Here is a 25517-nt window from a genome sequence, read left to right as displayed (position 1 = left end):
TGAATACCTCCCTCTGAAGGCCCTGTCTACATTCTCAGTCCTCTTTTTTTCTGTTTTTTTCTTTCCATTGCCGACTTTTTTGTAGGTGTTGTATTCCATGTTGGTGTTCTTGGTATGGTTCTCGCTCAAACACATAGTTTACAGACTTTCCCGTTTGCTTAGTCCTCATGTCGCATGCACAACTTTTTCTGAATGTTAAGGTTTATATCAGGGGCACTATCTGATCATTCCCCTCTTCCCTGTTCGCATATCAAGTGGACCTTTGTGATCCCATCGTGGTCTGTCCCTTTTTGGGAAAGGATCCAGCTGAGACAGAGGATGACTGGATCTTCCTGCGTGTGACCCGCCGGCATCTTATCGAGGTGGATCTGTCGAACGCCCAAGACCTGCAGAAGATGGAGCTGCTCAGCTTATTGAACATTGAGACATCTGACGTTCCCTGGAAGTGGAAGGTGAGTGTTTATTCATATTGGAGTGTAGTCACATGTATGTGCATCCTGGCAGCGTGAATGGTGAGCTGCAGAATGTTGGTTGAGGAAGGTCCCTCTCGGGTGTATATAGGCAGACCCATCACCTCTTAGACTTGGTCAATATCTAAGGTTTCTTCTCTGTCTGTAAGTGTCTTAATCCAAAGTTTGATGCAGAGCTCTAAATGTTCCATTTGTTGAGGGATCAAGACATGGACAGAATCACTTATGAAGAACAACTTGGAGATATGCAGTGCTTGAGCCGGTAGCCTTCTCGAAGCTGTGGCAACTGGTTTGTGGCAGATGGTTTCTGGCAGTTACCGATACCGGTTATCCATCACTTTGTGGCAGTTGCTGGAGGCTGATCCTTGTGGAAATGCTGACACTCCCACGATCTGCCACATAGCCACTGGCTGTATCACTAAAATTATAATATTGGAAATCATACCTTGACTTCCAGTGTTTCTGAGGACTGTGGCAGTGATATATGTTTTATCCAGTATTGGATCTTTCATAGATTCACATGCTTGAATCATTTTTCTCGTCTAAGTGGGAGTCCCACAGTATAATAATAAAGGAGCATGTAGTTGTATAATAGGCTATGATGCCAATAGAAATTTAATTTAGCAGCCTATCCATGTCCTTTTTTAAAGAAGAACCAAACATGAACTATGAGCAATCATGCGACAACACACCCTAGAACCTTCCCAACAGAGACAGTTTTCCTCAGATTTTCTGCCACACGGCGTGGAAGGTAGTCTCCCAGAGCTCTGCTCAGTTTTTTCTTCACCTCCCTGTTCAAAACTTCTGATTCTGCAAATCTCGTGGGAAGAAGAGAATATATTTTGATGACCCACATAAAGAATGCCTCTATTGCTTTCATCCTCATCATTCTGTGAAGGACTGCAGAATAAGTTACACTTTTTCTTCCAAAACGCTGCGAGACAGAGAGACAAGGCTCCCTTTGTGCCTCCAGAGGTCAAAAACTGCCTCATCAGGTGAGGACAGTGACTCTTCTACTAAGCCCCAGAAGAGGGATAGGTCCCATGGCCAGGTAACCTCTGAAGACAGCAGAAAATTTCATAAGACTTCACATCATGGCTCTTACAAAACAATTGAGAAAAAGGAGAACATTTTGAAAATCTCCTCAAAAAGCACACGCATACCTCTTCAGAGACATTGACGTCGAAAATCAGAATCCATAAGGTACCGTCAACTAAAATTTCCTCGGCGACGTCTGTTGTCGACTAGCACTACATCGACGATCATCACTGTTTCAGCCTCTGCGCTGTTGGTGACGCCGACAAAGGCTATTTCAATGGTTATTGCACCCATACCATTGACTAACATCTCCTCGTCGACGACTGTAAAGTTAGCTCCAATGTCTGCGATTCTCCTGTCGATGTTGCCATTGCCGTCGAAGAGACCCACCGTCGACAAATCTCTCATAGTCTGTGTTGGACCTGGCCTCGTGGCGTGGTCCTTAACCCCCTGGATTGTGGCCGTTCCCCGCCCCGGCCGTCACGGGCCACCCGTCTGGACTGCACCAAGGCTCTTCACCCGGAGCTGCACGTGGTCGCATACTCCTCGTGGCTCCGCCATCTTGTTGGCATCCACGTCACACCGTGCCCCAGCCGGCGCGACCCCGCTCAACCCAGCCTCGACCCCAGCGAAGCCCCGACATCGAGGCACCACGAACTGGCCAGGGGGTGCCGCAGGAACCATTCATCGCCCCGGCGGCGGACAGTATCGATGGGACCCCCAACTGTCCTCCCCTCTCGAGGTGTGATCACCCTGCAAACTCCCATGGGCCTGGCGCCTCTCCTGCTGGGCGTCTGGCCCCCTCCACCCGGCCACTTCGCCCCCTCGGGCGCATAGGTCCGGACATCAAAGGGCTCCAGACCTATATCTGGGGCGACCCCACCACAGCTCGGCAGTTGTATCCCGGAGTCGAGAGCCCTGCTGATTGAATCGCGGCTGACCCTACGGAGAAGAACTCTTGTCGGAACCATCACGAGCCCTGCTGACTGCGTCGCGGCTCCTTCTTGTGAACCCTTTCTGAACCACCTGGAACATCGGAGCCCTGCTGACGCTGTCGCGGCCCAATCTCGCTGAAACCTTCCTCGGAGCCCTGCTGACGACGTCGCGGCTCGAGCTGAGCAGAAACCATCTTGAGAGCCCTGCTGATTGAATCGCGGCTCTCCACGAACTGTACGCCAGAGCCCTGCTGACGCCGTCGCGGCTCGACCCCTCCGAGATCGGAGGTCCTCCAGCTTGAGGATAAGAACTGGGCCCCAGGTACCCTCGTACCGCACTCCTGCCAAAGACTGACCCGCTACCCCTACCCTTCCAAAGAGACATTGAGACTTTTGGTGGATCCCTCGATCCCTTCGTGTAAATATTGAACTCGTAACCTTTTTATTGATGATAAAGAATTGCTTGTCTTGAGACAACCTCCTTGAGTCCGGTGTGGTGGTGTTACTGTGCTAGTACGGGATAGGAGAAGGATCTCTCAGGAGACTTCTCGGCAGCGCTCGGCTACTTCGTGCAGTGAGAGGGCCCCCCCTTGGTGGTCTCACCGACTCCTCGGGGTCCGCCTTCCAACATTTGGTGGCCAGCGACGGGATCCGAGCCGAACGCAGTACGTACCAGCCAGTACCCACTAGCTACCCATCCAAACGAATAGCATCATGAGCAGCCAGGAAAACAACGCGACAATGGAGTTCCAGCCCGAACGGCTGGAAGAATATACGCACAAAGAATTAAAACAGTTCTGCAGAGACAAAGGCATTGCAACCACCAGCCTCGGTACCAAGGAAGAGATGCAGAAAGCTCTGAGGGCATGGTTGGAGGCTGGGGCAGGCCCCTCCCAGGAAGAAGGGCCCTTGCCCCTGACGGAGACCACAGCAACCGCACTGACCCCGGCAACCGGAGGAAGAAAGAGCCTAGAAACCGGCCTCTCCGAGGAAGAAATACGAGAGCGGGAAAAGGTCCGGAGCCACGAGCTAGAGCTCGCCCGACTGCGACTGGACGGCGAACTCCAGCTGGCAGAAAAGAAACTGGCCCTCGAGCAGCTACGCCTTCAAGAAGAAATAGAAGAGAAGAGACGACACCGGGAGTTGGAGGAAAAGAAACTAACTCTTGAGCACGAGCGCAGTCTCAAGGAGCTCGAGATCAAGGCCAAGAACGGAGGGACCAACACCCCCAGTACTAGAGACACTCTACCGCCCCCCGAGGCCAAGGTGCATATCCCGAAGGAGGTCGTCAAGGAGTATTACAAGAATGACGATATCCAACAATGGTTCAAGGCCTACGAGGTGGCCATGACCTCCCATCGAGTGCCCCGAAAAGACTGGGGCGCAGGCCTTTGGGGGCGATTCCTGAGTGAAGGGCGGGACACGCTACTCCAGCTACCGGAGGAGGTGATGACCTCCTACGATCACATGAAGGAGGCCCTGCTCACCCGCTACGGGCTAACAGCGGAGAGGTACCGCCAGCGGTTCCGAGACTGCAAGAAAATCCCGGGTACCACATGGGTGGAATATGTGGACTTTTTCAGTCGGGCCCTAGAAGGGTGGATCAAAGGCAGCAAAGTAACCACCTACGGGCAACTGGTCGACCTCATCGTCTGGGAACATCTTTCCAACAATTGCTTCGTGGAACTGAGACAGCACCTCCTCGACAGCAAAATGACCGACCCGCGAAAACTTGCCGTCGAGGCCGATCGATGGGTCAACTCCCGGGTCCCCCGGAGCTCAATGGGGGAGTACCAGAGGAACCCCAACGGACCCCCACGCCAGCGCGGTGGGGGGGGAGGGCCGAACAGGAACCGAGACCCTCCCGCTGGGGCCCCCAGGAGCCCCCCTCGAGGGCCACCGCAGCCACATCTCTCCCCGAGCCTAGCGCGAAGGGTGGGCCCGGCCCGACCCGGACCACGGCCACCAGTGACCTGCTATGGCTGCCAACAAACCGGACACTTTGCCAGCGACCCGGCCTGCCCCCTGAACCGAAGAAACTGGGCCGGCGGGCCCCCGCCCCGGCAGCTGACAGCCGCCGCCTTGGGGGGAGAGGAGGAAGAAGAGGCCCTCGACCGAGAAAACACTGAGTGGGAGCCGGCAGCCATGTCCCTGGTCTGCCTGGGTAGCCGAGAGATGGTACCCTGCACCCCCATCCCAACCAACACCCAGAAGTACCGGCAGCAGGTCACGGTCAACGGACAACGGGCCGAAGCCCTTCGCGACACCGGCGCCAGTATCACCGCTGTCCGCTGCCACCTGGTGACCCCTGAACAGATTCTACCGAATGTGCTGTGCCCTGTGCGGCGGCCGACAACAGTGAAAGCCTATGCCAGATGGCCCTGGTCCCCTTCGAGTGGGGAGGGGTGACGGGCCTGCTGAAGGTGACAGTGCGCGACGACGCCCCGGTCGACTGCCTCCTGGGGAACGACTTGGAGAGTTCCCCCTGGGCTCAAGTAGAACGACGAGAGCACCTCCGAATGTTGGGACTGGCTGATTGGGCCTGCGCCATCACCCGGTCCATGACCGCCCAGGCCCCCCGCTCATCCTCGACCTCCGGGACTGCCCGACCCGAGGGGCTCACACCCCCTCCCGCCAGCAGCGAGGAGGAGGCGGACACCGACCCCGGGCCCAGCGAATCCTCCCCCGAAGAGATGGCTTCTCCGAACGCCCTACCAGAACTGACGCAATGGCAACATGAAGGGGGCCCCACCCGAGAGCAGTTCCAGCAAGAGCAACAGTCCTGTCCCTCTCTCGAAGGGGTCCGACAGCAGGCGACCGCGCAAGCCAACGGTGACCAGACCGGCACCCACTGGATCTACTGGGCCGAGGGCCTGTTGTACAGTGAACAGAAAGTGGCAGAACTCGGGGCCGGCCGCGTGTTGGTGGTCCCCCTCCGCTTCCGGGAGTTCCTTCTCAACCTGGCCCATGATGTGCCCCTCGCCGGACACTTGGGGCAAGACAAAACGTACAGTCGTCTGGTGACCCACTTCTACTGGCCCCGGATGCGGAGAGATGTGGACAACCACTGCCGGTCCTGCCAGACCTGCCAAGCCAGCGGAAAGACGGGGGGTCGGGTCAAGGCCCCCCTCCAGCCCTTTCCCGCCGTCAGCACCCCGTTTGAACGAGTCGGAATCGACATTGTGGGACCCCTGGACCCCCAAACCGCCCTGGGCCACCGCTTCATCCTGGTCCTCGTGGACCACGCCACCAGGTACCCGGAGGCGGTCCCGCTCAGAACTATAACGGCCCCTGTGGTAGGCCGGGCCTTGATGGGAATCTTCTCCCGAGTGGGATTCCCCAGCGAAGTGGTGAGCGACCGTGGCACGAACTTTATCTCCAGGTACATGCGGTCCCTGTGGCAACAATGCGGGGTCACATACAAGTTCACGACCCCATATCACCCTCAGGGGAACGGACTGGTTGAGCGGTTCAACCGAACATTGAAAGGGATGATCCAGGGCCTGGAAGAACCCCTCAGGCGGAAATGGGATGTCCTGCTGCCCTGCCTCCTGTTTGCCTATCGGGAGGTCCCGCAGAAGTCCCTGGGGTTCAGCCCGTTTGAACTATTGTATGGACACCCGGTCCGCGGACCACTCAGCCTGGTCAAGGAGGGCTGGGAGATGAAGCCCCGAGGCGGCCCTCCTGACGTCTACCGATACCTCCTGACCCTCCGAAACCAGACCCGCAAGTTCCGAGCCATAGCCGAAGCCAACCTCGAGGCCAGCCAGGAGGACATGAAGCGGTGGTACGATCGCAACACTTTTACTGTAGAATTCGAGCCAGGTCAGAAAGTATGGGTCATGGCCCCGGTCGAACCCGGCGCCCTCCAGGACAAATGGACCGGGCCCTTCAAGGTGGTGGAGAAGAAAAGTCCCGTCACCTACCTGGTCGATCTGGAGTCCCCCCGGAACCCCCTCCGGGTCCTACATGCGAACAGGCTAAAACCCCACTTCGCCCGGACCGAACTGAGCCTGCTGCTGGCGACCGACGAGGGGGGCGAGGACGACTCCGAGCCCTTGCCCGACCTCTTGCAATCCGACATTCACGATGGATCGATCGAAGGGGTCCAACTCGCCTCGTCCCTGACCCCGGAGCAGCGCAACGACTGCCAGCGATTACTGCGGGACTACGCAGCCCTCTTCTCTCTCACCCCGGGGGTGACCCACTGGTGCGTCCACGACGTCGACACCGGGGAGAACCCCCCCATACGACACAGAGCCTACCGGGTGCCTGACCGAGTGCGGGCCTGCATCCAGGCCGAAGTAGCAAAGATGCTGGCCCTGGGGGTCATCGAGCCTTCCGACAGCCCGTGGGCCAGCCCTGTCGTCCTGGTGCCCAAAGCCGCAGCTCCCGGTCACCCCCCGGAGTTGCGATTCTGCGTGGACTACCGAGCCCTGAATGTAGTAACCAAGACGGACGCACACCCGATACCCCGGGCCGACGAACTGATCGACCGCCTAGGGGCCGCTCGCTACTTGAGCACGCTGGACCTCACCGCCGGGTACTGGCAAATCCAGCTCACCCCCGGCGCCCAAGAAAGATCCGCCTTTTCGACTCCGGATGGGCATTACCACTTTCGGGTGATGCCCTTCGGAATGAAGAACGCCCCGGCCACCTTCCAAAGACTGGTGAACAAGGTTTTGGCCGGGCTTGAGGCCTTCAGCGCGGCCTACTTAGATGACATTGCCGTGTACAGCAACCACTGGGCCGAGCACCTCCTCCACCTGGAGGCCGTCCTGGCCGCCCTCCAGCGGGCCGGGCTCACAATCAAGGCCAGCAAATGCCAAATCGGCCACGGATCCGTGACCTACCTGGGCCATCAAGTGGGGAGCGGGCAGGTGGCCCCCCTCCAAGCGAAGATAGATGCCATCCAGACCTGGGAACCCCCCACTACCCAGACCGCTGTCCGGGCCTTCCTGGGCCTCACCGGATACTACCGGCGGTTTATCCGGGACTATGGGAGCATTGTTGGCCCCCTCACAGAGTTAACGTCCAAAAAACAGCCCAAGAAGGTACACTGGACACCCCGCTGCCAAACAGCCTTCGACACCCTCAAAACGGCCATGTGTACTGCTCCGGTGCTGCAAGCCCCGGACTACCAGAAGGAGTTCGTGGTACAGACGGACGCCTCCGAGTATGGGATCGGGGCCGTCCTCTCCCAAACTGACGAAAGGGGGCTCGACAGACCAGTGGCCTTCATCAGCCGGCGACTACTGCCCCGGGAGCAACGCTGGAGCACTATTGAGCGCGAGGCCTTCGCTGTGGTGTGGGCCCTCAAGAAGCTCCGGCCCTACCTCTTTGGCGCCCACTTCCGGGTCCAGACCGACCACCGGCCCTTGCAATGGTTAATGCGAATGCGGGGCGAGAACCCCAAGCTGCTGCGATGGTCCATCTCGCTACAAGGGATGGACTTTGACGTCGAACACCGGCCCGGCAATGACCACGCCAACGCCGACGGCCTGTCCCGCTTCTTCCGCCTTGACGAGGAGAATCCCCAAGGAGATGGGTGACTCTCCATGCCTTCGGCTGGGGGGGACGCCTGTTGGACCTGGCCTCGTGGCGTGGTCCTTAACCCCCTGGATTGTGGCCGTTCCCCGCCCCGGCCGTCACGGGCCACCCGTCTGGACTGCACCAAGGCCCTTCACCCGGAGCTGCACGTGGTCGCATACTCCTCGTGGCTCCGCCATCTTGTTGGCATCCACGTCACACCGTGCCCCAGCCGGCGCGACCCCGCTCAACCCAGCCTCGACCCCAGCGAAGCCCCGACATCGAGGCACCATGAACTGGCCAGGGGGTGCCGCAGGAACCATTCATCGCCCCGGCGGCGGACAGTATCGATGGGACCCCCAACTGTCCTCCCCTCTCGAGGTGTGATCACCCTGCAAACTCCCATGGGCCTGGCGCCTCTCCTGCTGGGCGTCTGGCCCCCTCCACCCGGCCACTCCGCCCCCTCGGGCGCATAGGTCCGGACATCAAAGGGCTCCAGACCTATATCTGGGGCGACCCCACCACAGCTCGGCAGTTGTATCCCGGAGTCGAGAGCCCTGCTGATTGAATCGCGGCTGACCCTACGGAGAAGAACTCTTGTCGGAACCATCACGAGCCCTGCTGACTGCGTCGCGGCTCCTTCTTGTGAACCCTTTCTGAACCACCTGGAACATCGGAGCCCTGCTGACGCTGTCGCGGCCCAACCCCGCTGAAACCTTCCTCGGAGCCCTGCTGACGACGTCGCGGCTCGAGCTGAGCAGAAACCATCTTGAGAGCCCTGCTGATTGAATCGCGGCTCTCCACGAACTGTACGCCAGAGCCCTGCTGACGCCGTCGCGGCTCGACCCCTCCGAGATCGGAGGTCCTCCAGCTTGAAGATAAGAACTGGGCCCCAGGTACCCTCGTACCGCACTCCTGCCAAAGACTGACCCGCTACCCCTACCCTTCCAAAGAGACATTGAGACTTTTGGTGGATCCCTCGATCCCTTCGTGTAAATATTGAACTCGTAACCTTTTTATTGATGATAAAGAATTGCTTGTCTTGAGACAACCTCCTTGAGTCCGGTGTGGTGGTGTTACTGTGCTAGTACGGGATAGGAGAAGGATCTCTCAGGAGACTTCTCGGCAGCGCTCGGCTACTTCGTGCAGTGAGAGGGCCCCCCCTTGGTGGTCTCACCGACTCCTCGGGGTCCGCCTTCCAACAGTCTGACTCATCGTCTTTGAAGCCATCACCTACGAAGCTGTCCACCAAACTGTCGTCACTGGATGCCTCATCGACAAAGCCGTCTACGCCACAACCTTCACTAATTCCTTCATCGATGATGTCGTCGACAACACAGTCAACAGGAATACAAGCTTCAAAAAGTATTCTGAAGCCTCATGACACTTCCACCAGCAAAGTGTCGACCTTTTGTTCACGCCATCTACTCATTGAATTGGATATTTCAAAAGATGATTTTTGGACCGCGCATAGCCCATCTGAATTGCACGTCAAATATTAAGAAGATGACAGAGGATTCTTATTATGGACATTATCATCATCGTAGGATCACTAGTCCTACTTGCCAAGGCATCCACCTCCTCCATTTTAAGTACAGGTACCCTTTGCTTTAGATTCATGATGCCTCATCCAACTCCCTATGAGTGGGATGATTATGTGAAACCTACTCTGTCACCATCCGCATCGCCCCCCTCGGTTTTCCTTTCGGAAGACACTGGGGCTTTTTGCAATTTGATGGAAAGGGCTGCTGCATGCTTTGAACTGCCCCTGTCTGTGAAGCAGTCCGATTGCTTCTTGTATGATTTTTAAGGATTTTTAAGGAGAAAGTGCTCAAATCAGTAAGAGCTGTCCCTATAGTGGTGCATATTTGAGCAGAGAACCTTAAATTAAGGAAAACTCAGGCTTCCAGTGCGGCTGTGGTGCCCTGTATCCATATAAAATACAAAACCCCTGATGACTCTCCTGCCTACGTTATAGGTCTCGCCAGGGCTGATCCCGTGGTCTTTCAAGCGCCACAGCGCCGTTCCAAAAATCCTACCACTCCAATCTCAGCACCTCCCGATAAGTTCGGCAGGCGATTGGCTAACATCGGGAAGCATTTCTCCCCAATGTCTGTCTTGTCTTGTCTTTTCGTGCAGCTAATTCTTTAGATATTTTAGCCTGCTATGACAGACAAATGTGGTCTGATATAGGTGCTTTGTTAAAATCAGAGGCAAGAAAGATATTGCAAGAAGGGGAGCGCACATCCTCTGAAATAATTGATTGTGCAGTGGACATTGCTTCCACTGGTTTCCGGCAGATGGCAGGAGCGGCTGTTTTGCGCCCACAGGGTTGGTCAAAGTCAACCTTATTCAGACCAGAGGTCCAAACAAAGATATTGCATACATGATGGTGATACATTATTTAAGAAGGATTTCGATAACACCTTGCTTGCCATCAAAACTGACACGGAAACTGCTAAATTCCTTGGCACATTGCAGTTTCAGAAATGTCCCTTTCGAGGAGCCGGAGGCAGGGTTTTTTCTTAATATGGAGGAGCATCTCTGTGCTACCAGCAGTATCGGCCCTATCAGTCCCAATATTGACTTCCATATCAGCAGCAGCAGTACCGCCATCCACCATATGCCGCCTACTCAAGACGAACGCCGTGGCGCAAGCAGCCTGCGCAGTTCAAAGGCGTTTTGTGCAAGCAGTGACCTTGACTCCAGCTACTAACACTTCTCCCGTCCCTGTGGATGTGAACATCTCAAATCATCTGCCCCAGTGGAGGCAACTTATGTAGGACAAGTGGGTATTAGATCGCCTTACCTATGGTCATCCTCTGGAGCTCAGTCTGACACCTCTGAACAACCCTCAAAGGGGTTTGCACCCCCTATCTTCACTTATTAGAACAATCTCCAAGGGCGCAATCAAGCGGCTACCCTTCAATCAGAAGAACACCGTTTTCTACTCTTGTTTTTTCCTAGTCAAGAAAAAACCAGGGCAGTGGAGACTCATTCTAGACCTAAGAGCATTCAACAAATTTGTAAAAAAGCAATCCTTCCGTATGGTCACTCTATCAGGCATCCTGCATCTCTCGAACCATGGCGATTACATGACCATCCTCGATTTGCAGGGCACGTATTTTCACATTCCTTTTCACCCCAAGCATCAGAAGTACCTTTGCTTCACAGTAGCTGGCATCCACTACCAGTTCAAGGTCCTGCCATTTAACCTCATATACGCTCCTCGAATTTTCACAAAATGCCTGACACCAGCTGCAGCTTTCCTCCGGAAACGTGGTCAACAAGTCTTGCCCTACATGGACTACTGGCTCCTAAAAGCATTAACAACGCACACTGCCAATGCCACCCAAGACTGCATTACCCTTTTTGCAAAGTAGGCCTCACATTGAATCTTCAAAAGTCATCCCCTACCCCAAGTCAACGGATCGCCTTTCTAGAGTTTACTCTGGATACCACACAAGACAAGGCCTTTTTGTCCCTAGAAAGACCACACAAACTAGAACAATTAGCTCCAAAGCTATGCAAAAAAAGGTCCACTTAGGTGCGGCAGTACAAATCATTGCTAGGGATGATGTCATCCGCGATCAATCCCGTGCCCCTATCACACCTCAAAATGAGACCTTTTGCAGAAAGTTACATCTTCAGTGGATTCAAACAGAGGGGTTGTTCAATGACCATATAAAAAAAACACCTCAAATGGTTCAAGCTCTTACCTGGTGGACCCACATGTCACATATCTCCAAAGGCATGACCCCAGATTTCGTCATAACTATTGATGCCTCCCTCGAAATTTGGGGGTCTTCTTCAGGATCTCCAAGTCCAAGGAAAATGGTCTGCATCCCAAAGGTCCATCCATATAAATCGCCTAGAGCTCATTGCCATCTAAATCACTCTCCAAGCTTACCTGCCTCGCATACAAGGATCATCCGGGCTAGTTCATGCCGGCAACATGACCAATATGCACTACGTGAACAAACAAGGAGAAACAAGATCCCTTACTCTTTGATTGGAAGCTCCGAGTCTTTGGAGTGGCTCACACTTCACATCACCCTCAAAGCAGAGCATGATGCGGGAACAAAAAACACCCTAGTGGATACACTCAGCAGATCTTTGGAACGTTGCCAGAAATGGAAGTTAGACTAACAGGAGTTGGACAAAATCTTTCACCTTTGGGGCAAACCGCATCAAGATCTCTTCACCATCAACTACAATAGCTAATACAGATTTTACGCCAGTCGGCACCTGCTCCCCGGACTGTGGGGGGATGGCTTTTTGATAAGATGATCCGGGATTTATGCGTACGCTCCCCCCTCTCCCCCCGCCACATGATCCTGAAAGTTCTCACCAAGAAGAAAATAGAGAGATGCCGTCTGATCCTAATTGCTCCCCGTTGGCCAAGGCAGTTCTGGTGCACCAAACTGCTCCTGATGTTGGAGTCCATGCCAATTTGACTGCGGATCAAAGCAACACTCCTGACAATGAACCAGGACCAATTATGCGCATGGCTCCTGAATTTCATCAATTTAGGGACTTAAACATTTCCCAGGAATATAAGGACATTTTGGCAAGTGCTAGAGCACAATCAACCAACAAGTGATGCAGAAAAAAGTGGAAAAGATTCTGCTTATGATGCCAACAGCGCAATTTCCACCCTTTGGAGGAACCACCGGAACAGATCTTGCCAGATCTTCTCTCTCCTGCTCGTTCAGGTCTGGTGCATATATCTGTTAGGTTACATCTTGCAGCGATCTCCAGATATAGATGTTCTTTTCTGCTTTCATCACTGTGATCCACCAGGATAATGAAACAGTTTATGAAGTGCCTTTTCCGAGTGTTTCCTCTGAAATGACCTCTCCCACTGGAGTGGCATCTTAATCTTGTCCTTTCTCAACTCATCAAACCACCGTTTTAACCCATTCATAAGGCAGAACTCAAACTTCTTACCTGGAAAGTAGCTACCCTTCTCCATCTCACACCCGCAAGACGTGACTGAAATTCAGGCTTTCGTAATCCAAGAGCCCTTTCTCTGATTTACCGACGACCTGGTCATCCTTTGTACTAACCCAAAAGTTCATACCAAAGGTGCCCACACACTTTCATCTTAATTAACCCGTTAATCTTTGTACCTTTCATGCCAATCCGACTACTCCAGCGGAAGCGCTTTGATACTTCGGGTTGTCATAAAACAAAAAAAAAAGTAAAAAATAAAGATAAAAAGTTGATGCACACTTTGGAAATCAAGAAATGTTTAAAGTTTTATTTGCACCGCACCAAACAATTTCGTAGATCACAGCAGCTTTTCATATCCTATGGTCCAGCTCAGTGGGCAGGTCTGTGACCAAAGCGACCATTGCTAATTGGATCTCTACAACGAATCAATTTTGCAATTTCAAAGCGGACAAGCCGCTTCCTTCTCATCCGAAAGCGCGCTCTACAAGAGCAGTTTCCACAACAGCCATCCTGTTCGCAGGAGAAGATCTGCTGTGCTGCAACGTGGAGGAGCGGACGTCCTTTCACACAACATTATTGCCTCGATTCTGCACCTCGCAGTGATGCAGCGGTCGGACAGGCAGTGCTACGGCATCTCTTTGAATGAGGGAAGCCTCTGTTATTCCCAGATCTTTTTCTCTTCTGGTTACACATTATATGTACATCTTCTGGTGTTTTATGCATTTAACCATTATTATTATCATCTACATTATTATTGCTATATTATTACTGTTATAACTGCAATTCCAGCTATATATATATTGCCCCCCATCCACGAAAGGAACAGGATAACATACACACTGCTTGCTATTCAGATTCAAGCTGATTCTGGATCAATCTATGAAAGATCCAATACTAGATAAGAAAACAAGTTACTTACCTGTAACTTCAGACTTCAGTTCTCCCGTATTGGTATAGGTTCACATGCAACCCACCCTCCTCCTCTTTGAGGCTCTCCTCTATATCGAGTTAAACCCGTTCACTAGTGCTCGAAAATCTAAGGAAAACAGTCTACAGTGGTTTCAAACTGGGGGGCGGCACCTGCAGGGGTGCCACAAGTGAACCTGGGGGGTTGCCAGGCTCTGCCAAGAAGAAGCATTGTGCTGATAAGTGCTTTGTTTTAAGCTGACAAAAATGAGCGGCATAAAGCAGCTCTTTAATGGCCCATCACGAACATGGCTGGGAGAAGGTGTCAAAAGGGAAGCGACTGTGAGAAGTTGGCCTGGTATATGATGTTCACTAATTAAAGTGACCACCTTGTACCATGCCAAGCAACCCTTATGGTGTGGTTGTAAGTCAACCTTTTCGGACCAGCTGCCCTAGTGGTAGCGTAGGCTAAGCAGTCTTTGAGGCTAAACTCGTTTTGGCATGTTAAGCAGCTGTTTCACCATATGTAACCCCCCTTTATACCAATGAAAGGACACCACACAGATATATATTCAAAATATATATGTATTTATTACTCAAAGTATCCCCTAGACTCTTTATGAGCACAGCAGCACAAATCGTTAAACAAGAAAGTATCACAATATACGAAAGTTGCACTTTATATGGATAGGCCCTGGTGGCCGCTCAAACCGTATACTAAAATAGTGGTATAAGTACCACGAACAGGAAAGGGAGAAGGCCTAGGGCCTTTAGAATCGCTGGGCCTACAAGGAGATAGTTAGTGACCAGGAGGTCCACGGGTCGCGTGTGCAGTAAGGAAAGTTGCACGCGGGCGCCCATAGGTTTTAAATGGGTGCGTAAAAGTTCAAAAGTTACTGCTAGAAGGGTCTTCTGGATGGACTACGAACTTAAGACTTAAAACACAGACACTAGAGATGTTTCTCTACACTTGGGCACCGGAGTGCCAGCTTTACCTCACCCACAGGAAGCGGGTGCATAGGTCTCGAAGTGCGTCGGGTTTCGTCTATCTGTTCAATGGAGCCTGACGACAAAGATGCTGCAGGCGGTCGGTCCAGAAGAGATGCGGTGGATCCAAGGATGGATCGGAAGTGTAGAAGACCTGAAAGCAGAGGGGACAATGTTCACAGTCACTAGCCAGTGACCGGCGTGGCACCAGGTAGGTACCAGGCGATGTCGGTTGCAAACAGGTGGAGAGGTGAAGCTTGTCTCCGCAGCCACGTGGTCCCTGAAGGTCGACGACGTCCAGGAGTCTGTTCACGAGCTGTCCCACGCAGGCTCTCGCTGTCGGCGGTGTCGGAGACTCAGAAAAAGCAAACAAGCCTTGGCAAAAGCAGGAGTCGCAGGAAGTGAAGAAAGCTTTTAGCTCTGACCAACAAAGTCAGAGGGGCTGCTCCTTTGTAGGGCAGCAGGGGCCAGTCTGGAGCAACCAGACCAGTGTCGTAGTTTTTAAAGATGGTCGTCAAGATGGCCACTGGCTAACGGACCAGTGACCGGTTAGGCGGTTCGAGTCGCGAAGTGCAGAGGGGCCCCACGCAGATCGTGGAGATGCTGGAGGGCTCACCTTTGTTGCAGATGCTGCTCGGATGTTGGGCTTCTCAGGACCCAAAGCACAACTCGGAGGGAGCCTCTGTGGTCGCGCTTTCAGCTAGTCGAGTCTCTTCCAAGGTGGCTGGCTCCACGTGTCTCGGTGCCTCCACGGGTTCCTTCTTTGCAGGGACTGTGGATCGGGCGGTGAGAGGTCTGGAGGTCCAGTTCTTGTCGGTCTCTGGGCTCGGGCTCCGGCGGGAGGCGGCGGCAAAGCAGACGTCGATTCGCTGGGTGGTGCTTGCGTTAGCAAGATGGTCACTCCCTGACCATAGGGGAGATTTTCTTCAGTCTTCTGTGCAGCAGAACGTCGAAGTTCCCGTCTTCTTCTTAGTTGCAAGTTGATTTCAGGATGTCTGAAGTCTTAGGACACAGCTCCTCCCTTTAAGCGGATTCTAGTGGCCGGACTACCTGCTAGGTCCCTCCCTAAGAGTGGGACCAGGAAGGGGGGTGGTTACACCCCCATTCTTTTGTCCAGCTCGCCCCAGGTCTGGGGCTGGTGTGCCCCAGGACCGGATTGAACTGGCATATGCGCCGAGGCTCCTTGTGAGCCTCAGGCATGTCTGTTTCCTTTCAAGCCCTACCTGACCAATACACAAAATCCTGTCTGGGGTGGTGCTCGCACCTCCCCTGGCAGGAAACCCTTTGTCCACGTCTCCCAAGCTGGAAGGACTCACAGCAACAGGAGGGCAGACTTGTGTCTGTGGTGGCAGCGTCCATTTTGTGGAGCTGAGGCTATGTCTGATTTTACCCGGGTTTCAGGTTCTGTACATGTCGTGTCCCTCTAGGAGGGTGGAATGGTAACCCCGTCGCCAGAATTGGCGAGGGGTTAGTATTCCAATTCATATGACACCTTACTCGACATGTTTTGATAAAGCCAAACCAAAGATAGCATTTAACCGCGAGGTTCATAATGCACTTAAGAGTATATGGTATGGCGATATCTGGAAACGGTATAAGGAAGTTGTTCCGACCACTGCAGACAGGCTCAGCTCATGCCAGAGCACCATCTCACATAAAACCAAGCACTCTGCCTTCAGGGTGGTTAAGGCCTGCCACAGGAGTGACTTATAGGTTAACATGTGTCCCATTTAAGGTTAGGTATAGGCATACTACACCTAAGTAAGAGATGGATACACCAACTTACCCCATCTGAGTGATCAGCCAGTTGTGTCAAATTGCTAGGCCAGGCCAGGGGTGGCACAATACATGCTTCAGCCCCTGGTAGGCCTCAGATACACCAATGCCCTGGGTACCTAGGGTACACTAGTACAGGGGCTCACAGGGTGATCCAGTTCCAATGGGTCATGCACCTAAAGTGCATAGTGTCAATTTAGTAGAGAGAACAGCAGGCTGGGGGTCTGATTAGCAGACCCACAGCCTCAATACGTCGAAAACCAGTGAAGCAAAAAGCAAAAATTTGGGGTGACCATAGGATAGCAGACCCTACTCTCCTACAGCGACTCCAAATATTCTTCAAACCCCCACTTCTAATAGTCACACTGCGGTTACTTGTACATGTTAGTAAGGCTTGCCTGCCCAGAATAGTATCTTTAGCAATCATGTATTTGATTGCATTTATAAAATGGTAACAGAACTTAACTGCAATGTTTAAATATGTATAGACATATTTAAACATTGCCAATTTAACAAAATAATTTTGAAAAATTCTGAGGGGGGCCTGATAATTTTTTCCTCCCATTTTGAGGGGCGCAACATAAAAAAGTTTGAAGATCACTGTTCTAAGGGGTGCTGTCTCCTATTTGGTCATAGTTCAAGTTTGGTTCTTTTTTTTTTTTTTAAAAGGGCATAGATGAGCTGTTAAACTAACCTATTGCCATAATAGCCTATTATACAACTACTTAATGCTTTATTATTATACTGTGGGACTCCCACTTCGTCGACAGAGAATGATACAAGGTGTCAGCGCTGTTACACTCTTATGACCCAGTCCTATTAGCATGGATGCCTTATGCCTTACGAGTGCTGGTGTACTGCTTTGACCAGTTTATGGACATTTCTTGGGCTCCTGGCAACCTCGACTCACCAGCTCATGGCTGAAACTCAGCAGGTCTGCTGGAGCCATTTTTAACATATCTAAATCGAGGGGGAAGGGGACTATTTTGCCAGTTTTAATAATGTATAATGCAGGAATATGAAGCTCTCCCCTTCAGATAGAGGAAAATTGTATATGCAGAAGATTTTTACAACTTCCCCTATGCACCTCATGCTGAGTTAAACCAGTGTTACATTGATGACACTGTGCTACTAGCCCCTTTGCTTCTTTGGGTGAGCATATGGACGAACCCCCAAGCAAAGTTCTGTAGAGATGTTATTCTAGACTGTATTAGTTTGGACGATTGGTGTTCCATCACTTGCCTGAAATATATTTCTACATCTTTACGGGCATGTCTGGGCAAAGAGCCTCTTTTTGGAAAAATGTGTAGAAAACAGGTTGCCAGCAAAGCTGGGGAAACACTGTGACTTATCGGATTCTCGCCAGTGTAGAGCCTGTTTTTACCTTGAGCTAGATCTAAAGCAAAGGGAAAGGTCCCTCATTTTCCGTTTTAAGTCTGATTCCGTTTGCTGGCTTATGAGTATTGGAATATCCATTGATGCCTGGGAGGTATCACTCTGGCCTGTTCCTGCATCAGGGTCTCTTCGCAATCGCTATTGGACTATGTGTTTTTTTGTACTTACTTTAGTTACCTGCAAAAACTCTTCCTTAAACCCCTATCAAAATCTTAAGGGCACCGAAGATGCGTAGAGGCCCGGCATCATCTGCAACTATTGTATACACCATTATCTGTGATAGGGTGAGCTCTTTTCTTACTGCTGCAGTTCAAGTGAGGAATACTATGGATGGATAATCAGATCTGTTTTATCTTGGTGGTAATTTTACTTTTATAACCATATTGTACTCTTTTAGATACACCACTGTAGCTGATCGTGTTGTATTTTTATTTTATTATGCACTTTGCACTTTATATTAGTGCTGCTAAATGGATTGGCGTACAAGCTGCTGCTAACATCTGTATGACTAGGTTAATGTGTTACATTTCTCAGTGCAGTAGATTATGCTGTTTTTAATTCTTGTTTTATTGTTTTTCTTGACTGTACTGTATTGGTATATTTCTTTTATGGCCTGGATTGGCCGAATAAACACTTTTTGAATGATGAGTTGCATAGGGCCTCATTACGATGGCGGTCGGATGAGTGTCCGACCGTCATCTTATCGGGCTGGTGCCCGATAAGTACATGTTGGCGGTTACACCTGCCCAATTGCAATGCGACCGCCATACAGGCGGTCGAAAAGCTGCCGTTCTGCATTGCAGCTTGTGCTGCGGCCCTAGAAAAGGGCAGCAGCCCCAGCCACAATATAAAAGAGCAGTTTTCGAACATCCATGCACTGTGTGCCAGGCACCATGTGGTGCCTGGCACACGGTGCATGGATGTTTTGGGGGCACCCCATGTGCCCCCCTAGGTCCATACCGGAGGCCCACGGGGGCGGTGGCTCTACTAGGGCTAGGGGCCCCCAAAGTCCAATTCCGTCTCCTTTACATGGCCATCGTAGCCTCCATCTAAAGGCAGAGGGAAGACGGCCATTAGAATCCTTACGGCGGGGCCTGCGGCCCCCCCATTGTAGGGATTATGGTTGGACGGATGCTCCAACGAGCTCCTTGACTCGGAGGCGTCGGTCGGTCCCTCTGTCCACTGCGGTCTGCCTAACCATATCGTTATGCAGCAGTCAGACCACTATGCTGGATGTCGGTGAGCCCGCCACCGACGGTCTGTCGGTGGCGGGCCCACCGACATTATAATTCGGCCCATAGTTATCAGCTTTCCATGAAACTTTGGTCGCCGCTCATTTACAGCTATTTGTGACAGACCAGTCAGCTCAAATACTGTGAAAATATTCAAGGTTTGATTATTACATTACAAAGCAAAATTTGCAGATTCATATAGTGCAGCTTATCACCCATGAGGGTATCCAGGCACAAATGTGCAATCACACATAATCACTTCTGGTCGATTAACGTGTGTAACCAAAAAGGGGGATACCTAGAAAGGAAAAAACAATCATAGCAGCAGATATTCTGTGACAGGGAGTCTGTCTCTACAGGAGAGAGCAGGCCTGCCATTGACCCTTTCTGTGAGCGCGCTATTTGCATTCGGTAGAACCTTTATTGGAGAGGGAGCCTTCGCAGTCATCCTTTTGGCACAAAAGGTCCTTTAAGTTTAAGGCCACAGTCACCTGCCATAGAAATGGAATGGCACATTCAGCTGTTTCTGATAGAGACTTCTAGCTGCGGATTCCTCACCTTTTGAATATTCCTCAGGCATCAGACTGGATCTTAAAACTTCTTCAGCAGTAATTCCGCATGCCAGAAGGAGGAGTGACACCTTTCCGCTCAGGAAATGAGGTGTGAAGCAATTATAGGCACTACTCATGCTCACTTCATTTAGTTCTGCGCCACCAGATGCAAATCCGAAGCTTCCTCTTGTCTCTGAGACCACTAAAAAAAAAATGTCTCCAAATTAACTCAGTGTGCAAGAGATGTCACCCCCTAAAGTGACCGGTTTCAAGCCCTGGAGTGACTGCCGCAAACAGATGTCTGTGACGGATCCCCACCAGGTGTGCCTGTGGTTTCTGGGGTTGAGCCACGACTCCAAGACCTACGGAGACTGTGGTTCAATGAACCTGTTAGACCTGACATCTTATGGTGTGGTTTCTACTGACTTTTTGCTTTCTGACCTCCTGTTTTGACTGTGTGCTGAACTTTGTTTTGGCTGGCTTTAGGACTCTGCATTTTTTCACTGCTAACCAGAGCTTAAGTGAATGTGCTCTCTGTCTAAAATGTAATGTAATTTGGTTGTTCCATGATTGGCAGATTTGATTTACTGATAAGTCCCTAGTACAGTGCACTTTGTGTGCCAGGGCCTGTAAATGAAATGCTGCTAGTGTGCCGTCAGCACTGATTGTGCCACCCACATGATTAGCCCTTCGAACATGTTTCAGACCTGCCACTGCAGAGCCTGTGTGTGCAATTTAAACTGCCATCTCGACCTGACAGCCTCCTTGTCAGGCTTAAACCTTCCTTTTTATTACACAGAAGTCACCCCTAGAGTAGGCTCTAGACAGCCCATTACCACGGTGCAGTTTACTTATAAGGTAGGACATGTACTTTTCAGTTTTACATGTCCTGGTAGTGAAATACTCTTTAAATTTGCATTTCACTGCTGCAAGGCCTATCTCTCCCATAGGTGAACATTGGAGCTGCCTTGTAACATTTTAGAAGTGTAACTTCCAAATGGGAAAAGATAGGAAGAGTACGTTTGGGGTCTCTGGACTCACAATTTAAAAACAAAACTTTTAGTGGTTTGTTTTTTAATTGCAGGTCTGAAAGTGGCACTTTTAGAAAATGTTAGCATTTTTTGACTTTACCCATTTTGTGCCTTCTCTGCTTGTCTCTAAAATACACGTCTGAGTTGGGTGACAGCTGGGCTTTGTGCATTCCCTCTAGCCAGTCACACACAAGGGGAACTGAGGTGTGCCACTCATATCCTGATAACCCATCGCCAGGCTGATGGGCCTTCCTGAACTAGAGCGAGAGGGAGGAGCTAACACTTGCACCTGAATAGGGCTGGGCCTGTTCACACACAGAGGGATGCATATCCCCCTGTAGTGAGTCTGGAGCCAAGGCGGGGAAGGGCAGGGTCTTGTGCACTAAAAGTCTCCCTACTTCAAAGGCTAAAGTGGGTATAGGTACTGGACCTCTGACACTATATACTCAGAACACTTCTGGAACTGAGGACATTCTACCAGGAAGAAGAGCTGTTCTGCTGCCAAGAGTGACTGCCACTTTGCTGCTTGCTTTGCTGTGCTGGCCTGCTGCTTGCTTCTTTTTGTCTGAGAATGAGAGGATTGGGATTGGACTTATCCCTCTACATCCTGTATCTCTAATGGTTTGCCAGGGCCTTGTTGGGCTTGTCTTCTGTTTCTGAAGTCTCAGGGATCTCAAAGAATTCACCTGCATCTTGCTACAAGCACCTGGGCTTCTCTGCTGTGAGTGCTGCTCTGCCAAGTTGTGCCAAATCCAATCCTGGGCTCTTGGAAGTAAGAGTTTGTTGCTGCATCCTAAGTAGCCAATGCATCGACCCTGAAGCATCGATTGGAATCCACATATTTCCCTGCGATCCCAATACATTGCAGCTGCCTGCATCGGAGCCGCGGACACTGCTCACTGACTGAGACGCTACGACTGCAACTTGAAATGCAGTCCGACTTTGCCTCCGCATTAAAGCTGCCACCAGAGCCCCGGACACCGCATTGCCGACGTCTACAATGCACCGGGGGGTGGGGATGTTTGGGCGGGGTCTGTGCGCACAAATATTTTACATATTGCCTCTTTAGTTTAACCTGACTGCTTTGTGCCTGAAGATAAACTTGTACTACACTTACCCTGACTAGGATTGTAGTTCCTTCTTGGACAGGGTGCATACCTCTACCAACCAGAAACCCAATTTCTAACAGAACCCTAGTCCCATCAGGGAATGCAAGGTGAATCTTTGTCACCACGCATAAGAAAACTCAGCGCCAGGACAGCTCCAACTCCCGATCATGCCAAAGGTCCATTCCTGGTCCCTTTCCCATAGTCGACAGTACCAGAGTGTGATGAAGACCAGTCCAGAGGCCTGTTTTCATCACACTCCAAGTCTTTAGGTAAGCACAAATAAGCATAAGAAATCGAAGCGGCGCGCCACTTTTTCACGTTGCTCGTACTCCTTTGAGCAAGTGCGTGGGTGGCCCTAGCTATCTCGATCATGCTCTCAAAGTTGGCCGATTTTGGAGCTGATTCCGCAGCTGGTTCCAGCACACCCCAAATTTATGGGGCATTCTGCCATGCTGCACCTGATCAAAGAGTTCTGCGCAGCCATGCTCAGGCTCTGGTTCATTACCCACTCCTTCTGGTGCACCTTTCGTCCCCAAGAACCAAGATGCTTTCCACCTGGATTACCACCAGCAGGTTCGCCCTCTGCACCAGCTGGTCCCCCTGAGCCAATCTGCCTGTGGCTCCTGTTCCGACTCCACTTCCAGCTCCCAAAACCAGACTGGGCCCGGTAACCTCAACGCCGACCTCACCACCCAAAGAGGTGGCCCTGATTGTGATCTCCGATACCAAGTTCGACTGACGTCTCATCTGAATATCTGATTGAGGCACCCATTTCTGCACTGGAAGTACCACAAGGTCCTCAGACAACTCTTTTCTCTCCTCCCAGAACTGCCGCAGAAGAATCTGCATCCTATGCCATGGTCATGTGTAACGCTCCCCACCCTGGAGGTGAAAACGAATGTTCTTACTGAGATCCTGCAACCGTGCCAGACTTCTTCTGAACCACTCTTTACTTTCAATGATGCTTTGACAGACGCCTTTTGGAAACTTAGGCCAAGCGTAGCTCTGGTAAATCGCCAGGTGCCATCGCTTAGATTCAGACGACCCAGCTTTCTTGTCCCAGCATCCCTCTCTAGAAAGTCTTATGGTGCAGGCCTGTTCCAATCGAAACACTTTTCCTACCACTCCCCCCTAATATGGAACATAAGTGAGTGGACACATTCGGAAAGCACCTCTTTTAGTCCACTAGACTGGCTGTGCGGTCTATTAATGCCTGTTTGTTGGCCTGTTACAGTCACACCCTCTGGGACTCGGAGGAACAAGTCCTCCCTCGGAGCCCAAAGAACTTCACTGCATACTGTATCAGCGATTCACGATGGTTGTGATATGGCCATGTTCACAGTTTGTTGTGGCTTGGATACCACCAACTCCATCGGGCGTGCAACAGGCTGCGCTCGACTGGGTTCTCTGTCGGTATCTAGTCCTCCCTGGTGGACATGCCCTTTGATGGGACTTACCTGTTTGGGAAAAAGGCTGACTCCGCCTTCGAATGTAAAGGCATCCCCTTGCTCTCTGGTCCTTTCCCCCCCACCCCTCTTTGCCACCCGCACCGGTTCCAACACTCCTTTTGTGCCTTTGGCAGAGGTGTCTCTTACCGCCAATCTGTCCAGACCCCTCGATGGACCCAGCAGCTTCCACTGTCGCAGCAGGGTCAGTGTGGTGCTCTGTCCACAGTCCCCGTACCCATGTAGCCCCACTTGCCAAACCTCTTTAGTGTACCCTTACAGGGTCACAGCTACCTGGTGGGAGGCAAAATCTACTGATTCTGTCCGGGTTGGCAAGAAATCACATCACACAGCTGGGTCTTACAACATGTTTGCAAAGGCTACCCCTTGCCCTTTCTTTCTATCCTATTGCACCTTCCACCGTCCATCCAAGGACGGAGGACCATCTCTGTATTTTGATGCAGGAAGTGCAAGCTTTCTTGACCATAGGGTCTGTTGAGAGGCTGCCAGTGCCTGAAGTAGGGCATGGTTGTTATTCCTGCTACAATCCGGTGCCCAAGAACATAGTCTTCGACCTATTCTAGACTTGCACCCTCTCAACACCTTCCTCCAGAAGGAGAAATTCAAAATGCTCACCCTGACCTAGGTTGAAAGCCTTCCTTTCGTCCATCAAGTGGAGGTTTATAAAGTTGTTCACAGACGAAACCACAGCCAGGTGATATTGGAACAAACAGGGCTGGGTGGAGTCATAGACCCTCTGCCGGGAGGCCTTGTTCTGCTGGAAGTGGCTGGACTGCCATGGAATTTTCCTGGTGTTGAACCACCTGGCAGGATCCTCGAAAGCCAAGACGGACAATCTCAGTCATCTCCGCCAAGTGAATCACGAGCGGCAGTTACATCCGGAGGTGGCACAAGGTCTCTTTTGCAATTGGGGAGAACCTTGGCTCGATTTATTTGCCACTGCCCAGAATGTGCATTGCCTGCTCTTCTGCACACTAGACTTTACACCGCGTCTCTCGCTCAAAGGCGTGCTCTGCCTCGAGAGGAGCTCAGGACTCCTGTAAGCATTTTCGCTGATACCACTTCTGCCACGATTTCTCAAGATGATCAAAATAAACTGGGCATGAATCATCCTAGTGGCTCTGTATTGGGCACAGAGTGTATGGTATCCAGAACTACTGGGCTTGAGCACATGCCCTGTCACCAGGCTGCCGCTCTGGGAGGACCTGCTGCTGCAGCAACAAAGCAGGGTTCTTCACCTGGGCCTTCGCAACCTCCTCTTTCCTCTGTGGAGATTGAGTGGCGACAGCTGAACACCTTCAACCTTCTGCTGTAGGTGGTTGATGTCATTTTGGTAGCCACGCGTCCCTCGATGAATACTGTATACAGATGTTGTTGGGACTGTTTTGTAGCTTGGTGCGGCACTTGCCAGAATGACCCTCTCCAGGCCACACTGTCGGATGTTTCGTTATTTGTTCTGTCTCTTCCAGCAGGGCTTTGCTTTTTGCACAGTTAAGCATTATCTTTCGGCCCTCTTGGCCTTCTTACGTTTGCCAGGTCAGCACTCTTTGTTTAAATATCCAGTTCGTATGCGATTTTTGAAAGGAGTGCTACACATGCTCCCTCCTTCTCCTTTTTTCATGTCTCAATGGGACTTTAATCTGGTCGTGACTTATCTGATGTGCACTCTGTTCGAGCTGCTTTACAGCTGTCCCTTACATCTCTGTGCCATCACCTCGGCTCGGTGTCTGAGTGAGCTTCACAATTTTGTGTCAAGCCACCTTACACTTTTTTTCCCCCCAGATGAACTGGTTCTGCGGAAACAGGTATCCTTCCTGCGGAAAATTGTGAGACTGTTCCTTGTCGGTCAAGCCATCACCCTGCTAGCGTTCAGTGCTGCACCTCACCCTTTAAGGAGGAGGAGAGACCCCAAGAGAGAGCTGAGCTTTAACATAGATTGCACTAAAGACTAGTGGGTGGAGGATCAGCCTTTTGTGGAGTTCTCTGGAGTAAGAAATGCAAGGCAGTGCAGAAGAGAACCCTCTTCTGATGGATTGTGCTCTGCATTAACATTTACTCTAGCTGCAGATTCCTCATCAACCTTCCCATCCTCCCCGTTCTCTGATTGGACTATATCCATTAATAAGAACCCATGTG

General features: G+C 51.5%; 1 protein-coding gene across 1 annotated transcript in view; it reads left to right on the top strand.

The window, feature by feature from the left end:
• Window positions 1-25517, top strand: part of STK11IP (serine/threonine kinase 11 interacting protein) — a 410719-nt gene that overhangs the window by 199776 nt on the left and 185426 nt on the right. Inside the window, exon 15 of the mRNA XM_085650186.1 lies at window positions 256-452. Coding sequence (XP_085506312.1) covers window positions 256-452 — 197 coding nt within the window. The remainder of the gene's footprint in view (window positions 1-255; window positions 453-25517) is intronic.

Source organism: Triturus cristatus, chromosome 3_2 (genome assembly GCF_964204655.1).
Source record: "Triturus cristatus chromosome 3_2, aTriCri1.1, whole genome shotgun sequence".
In the NCBI taxonomy this organism is placed as follows: domain Eukaryota; kingdom Metazoa; phylum Chordata; class Amphibia; order Caudata; family Salamandridae; genus Triturus; species Triturus cristatus.
Note: the sequence above shows the minus strand (reverse complement) of the source record. Positions and strands in the feature narration are given on the sequence as shown.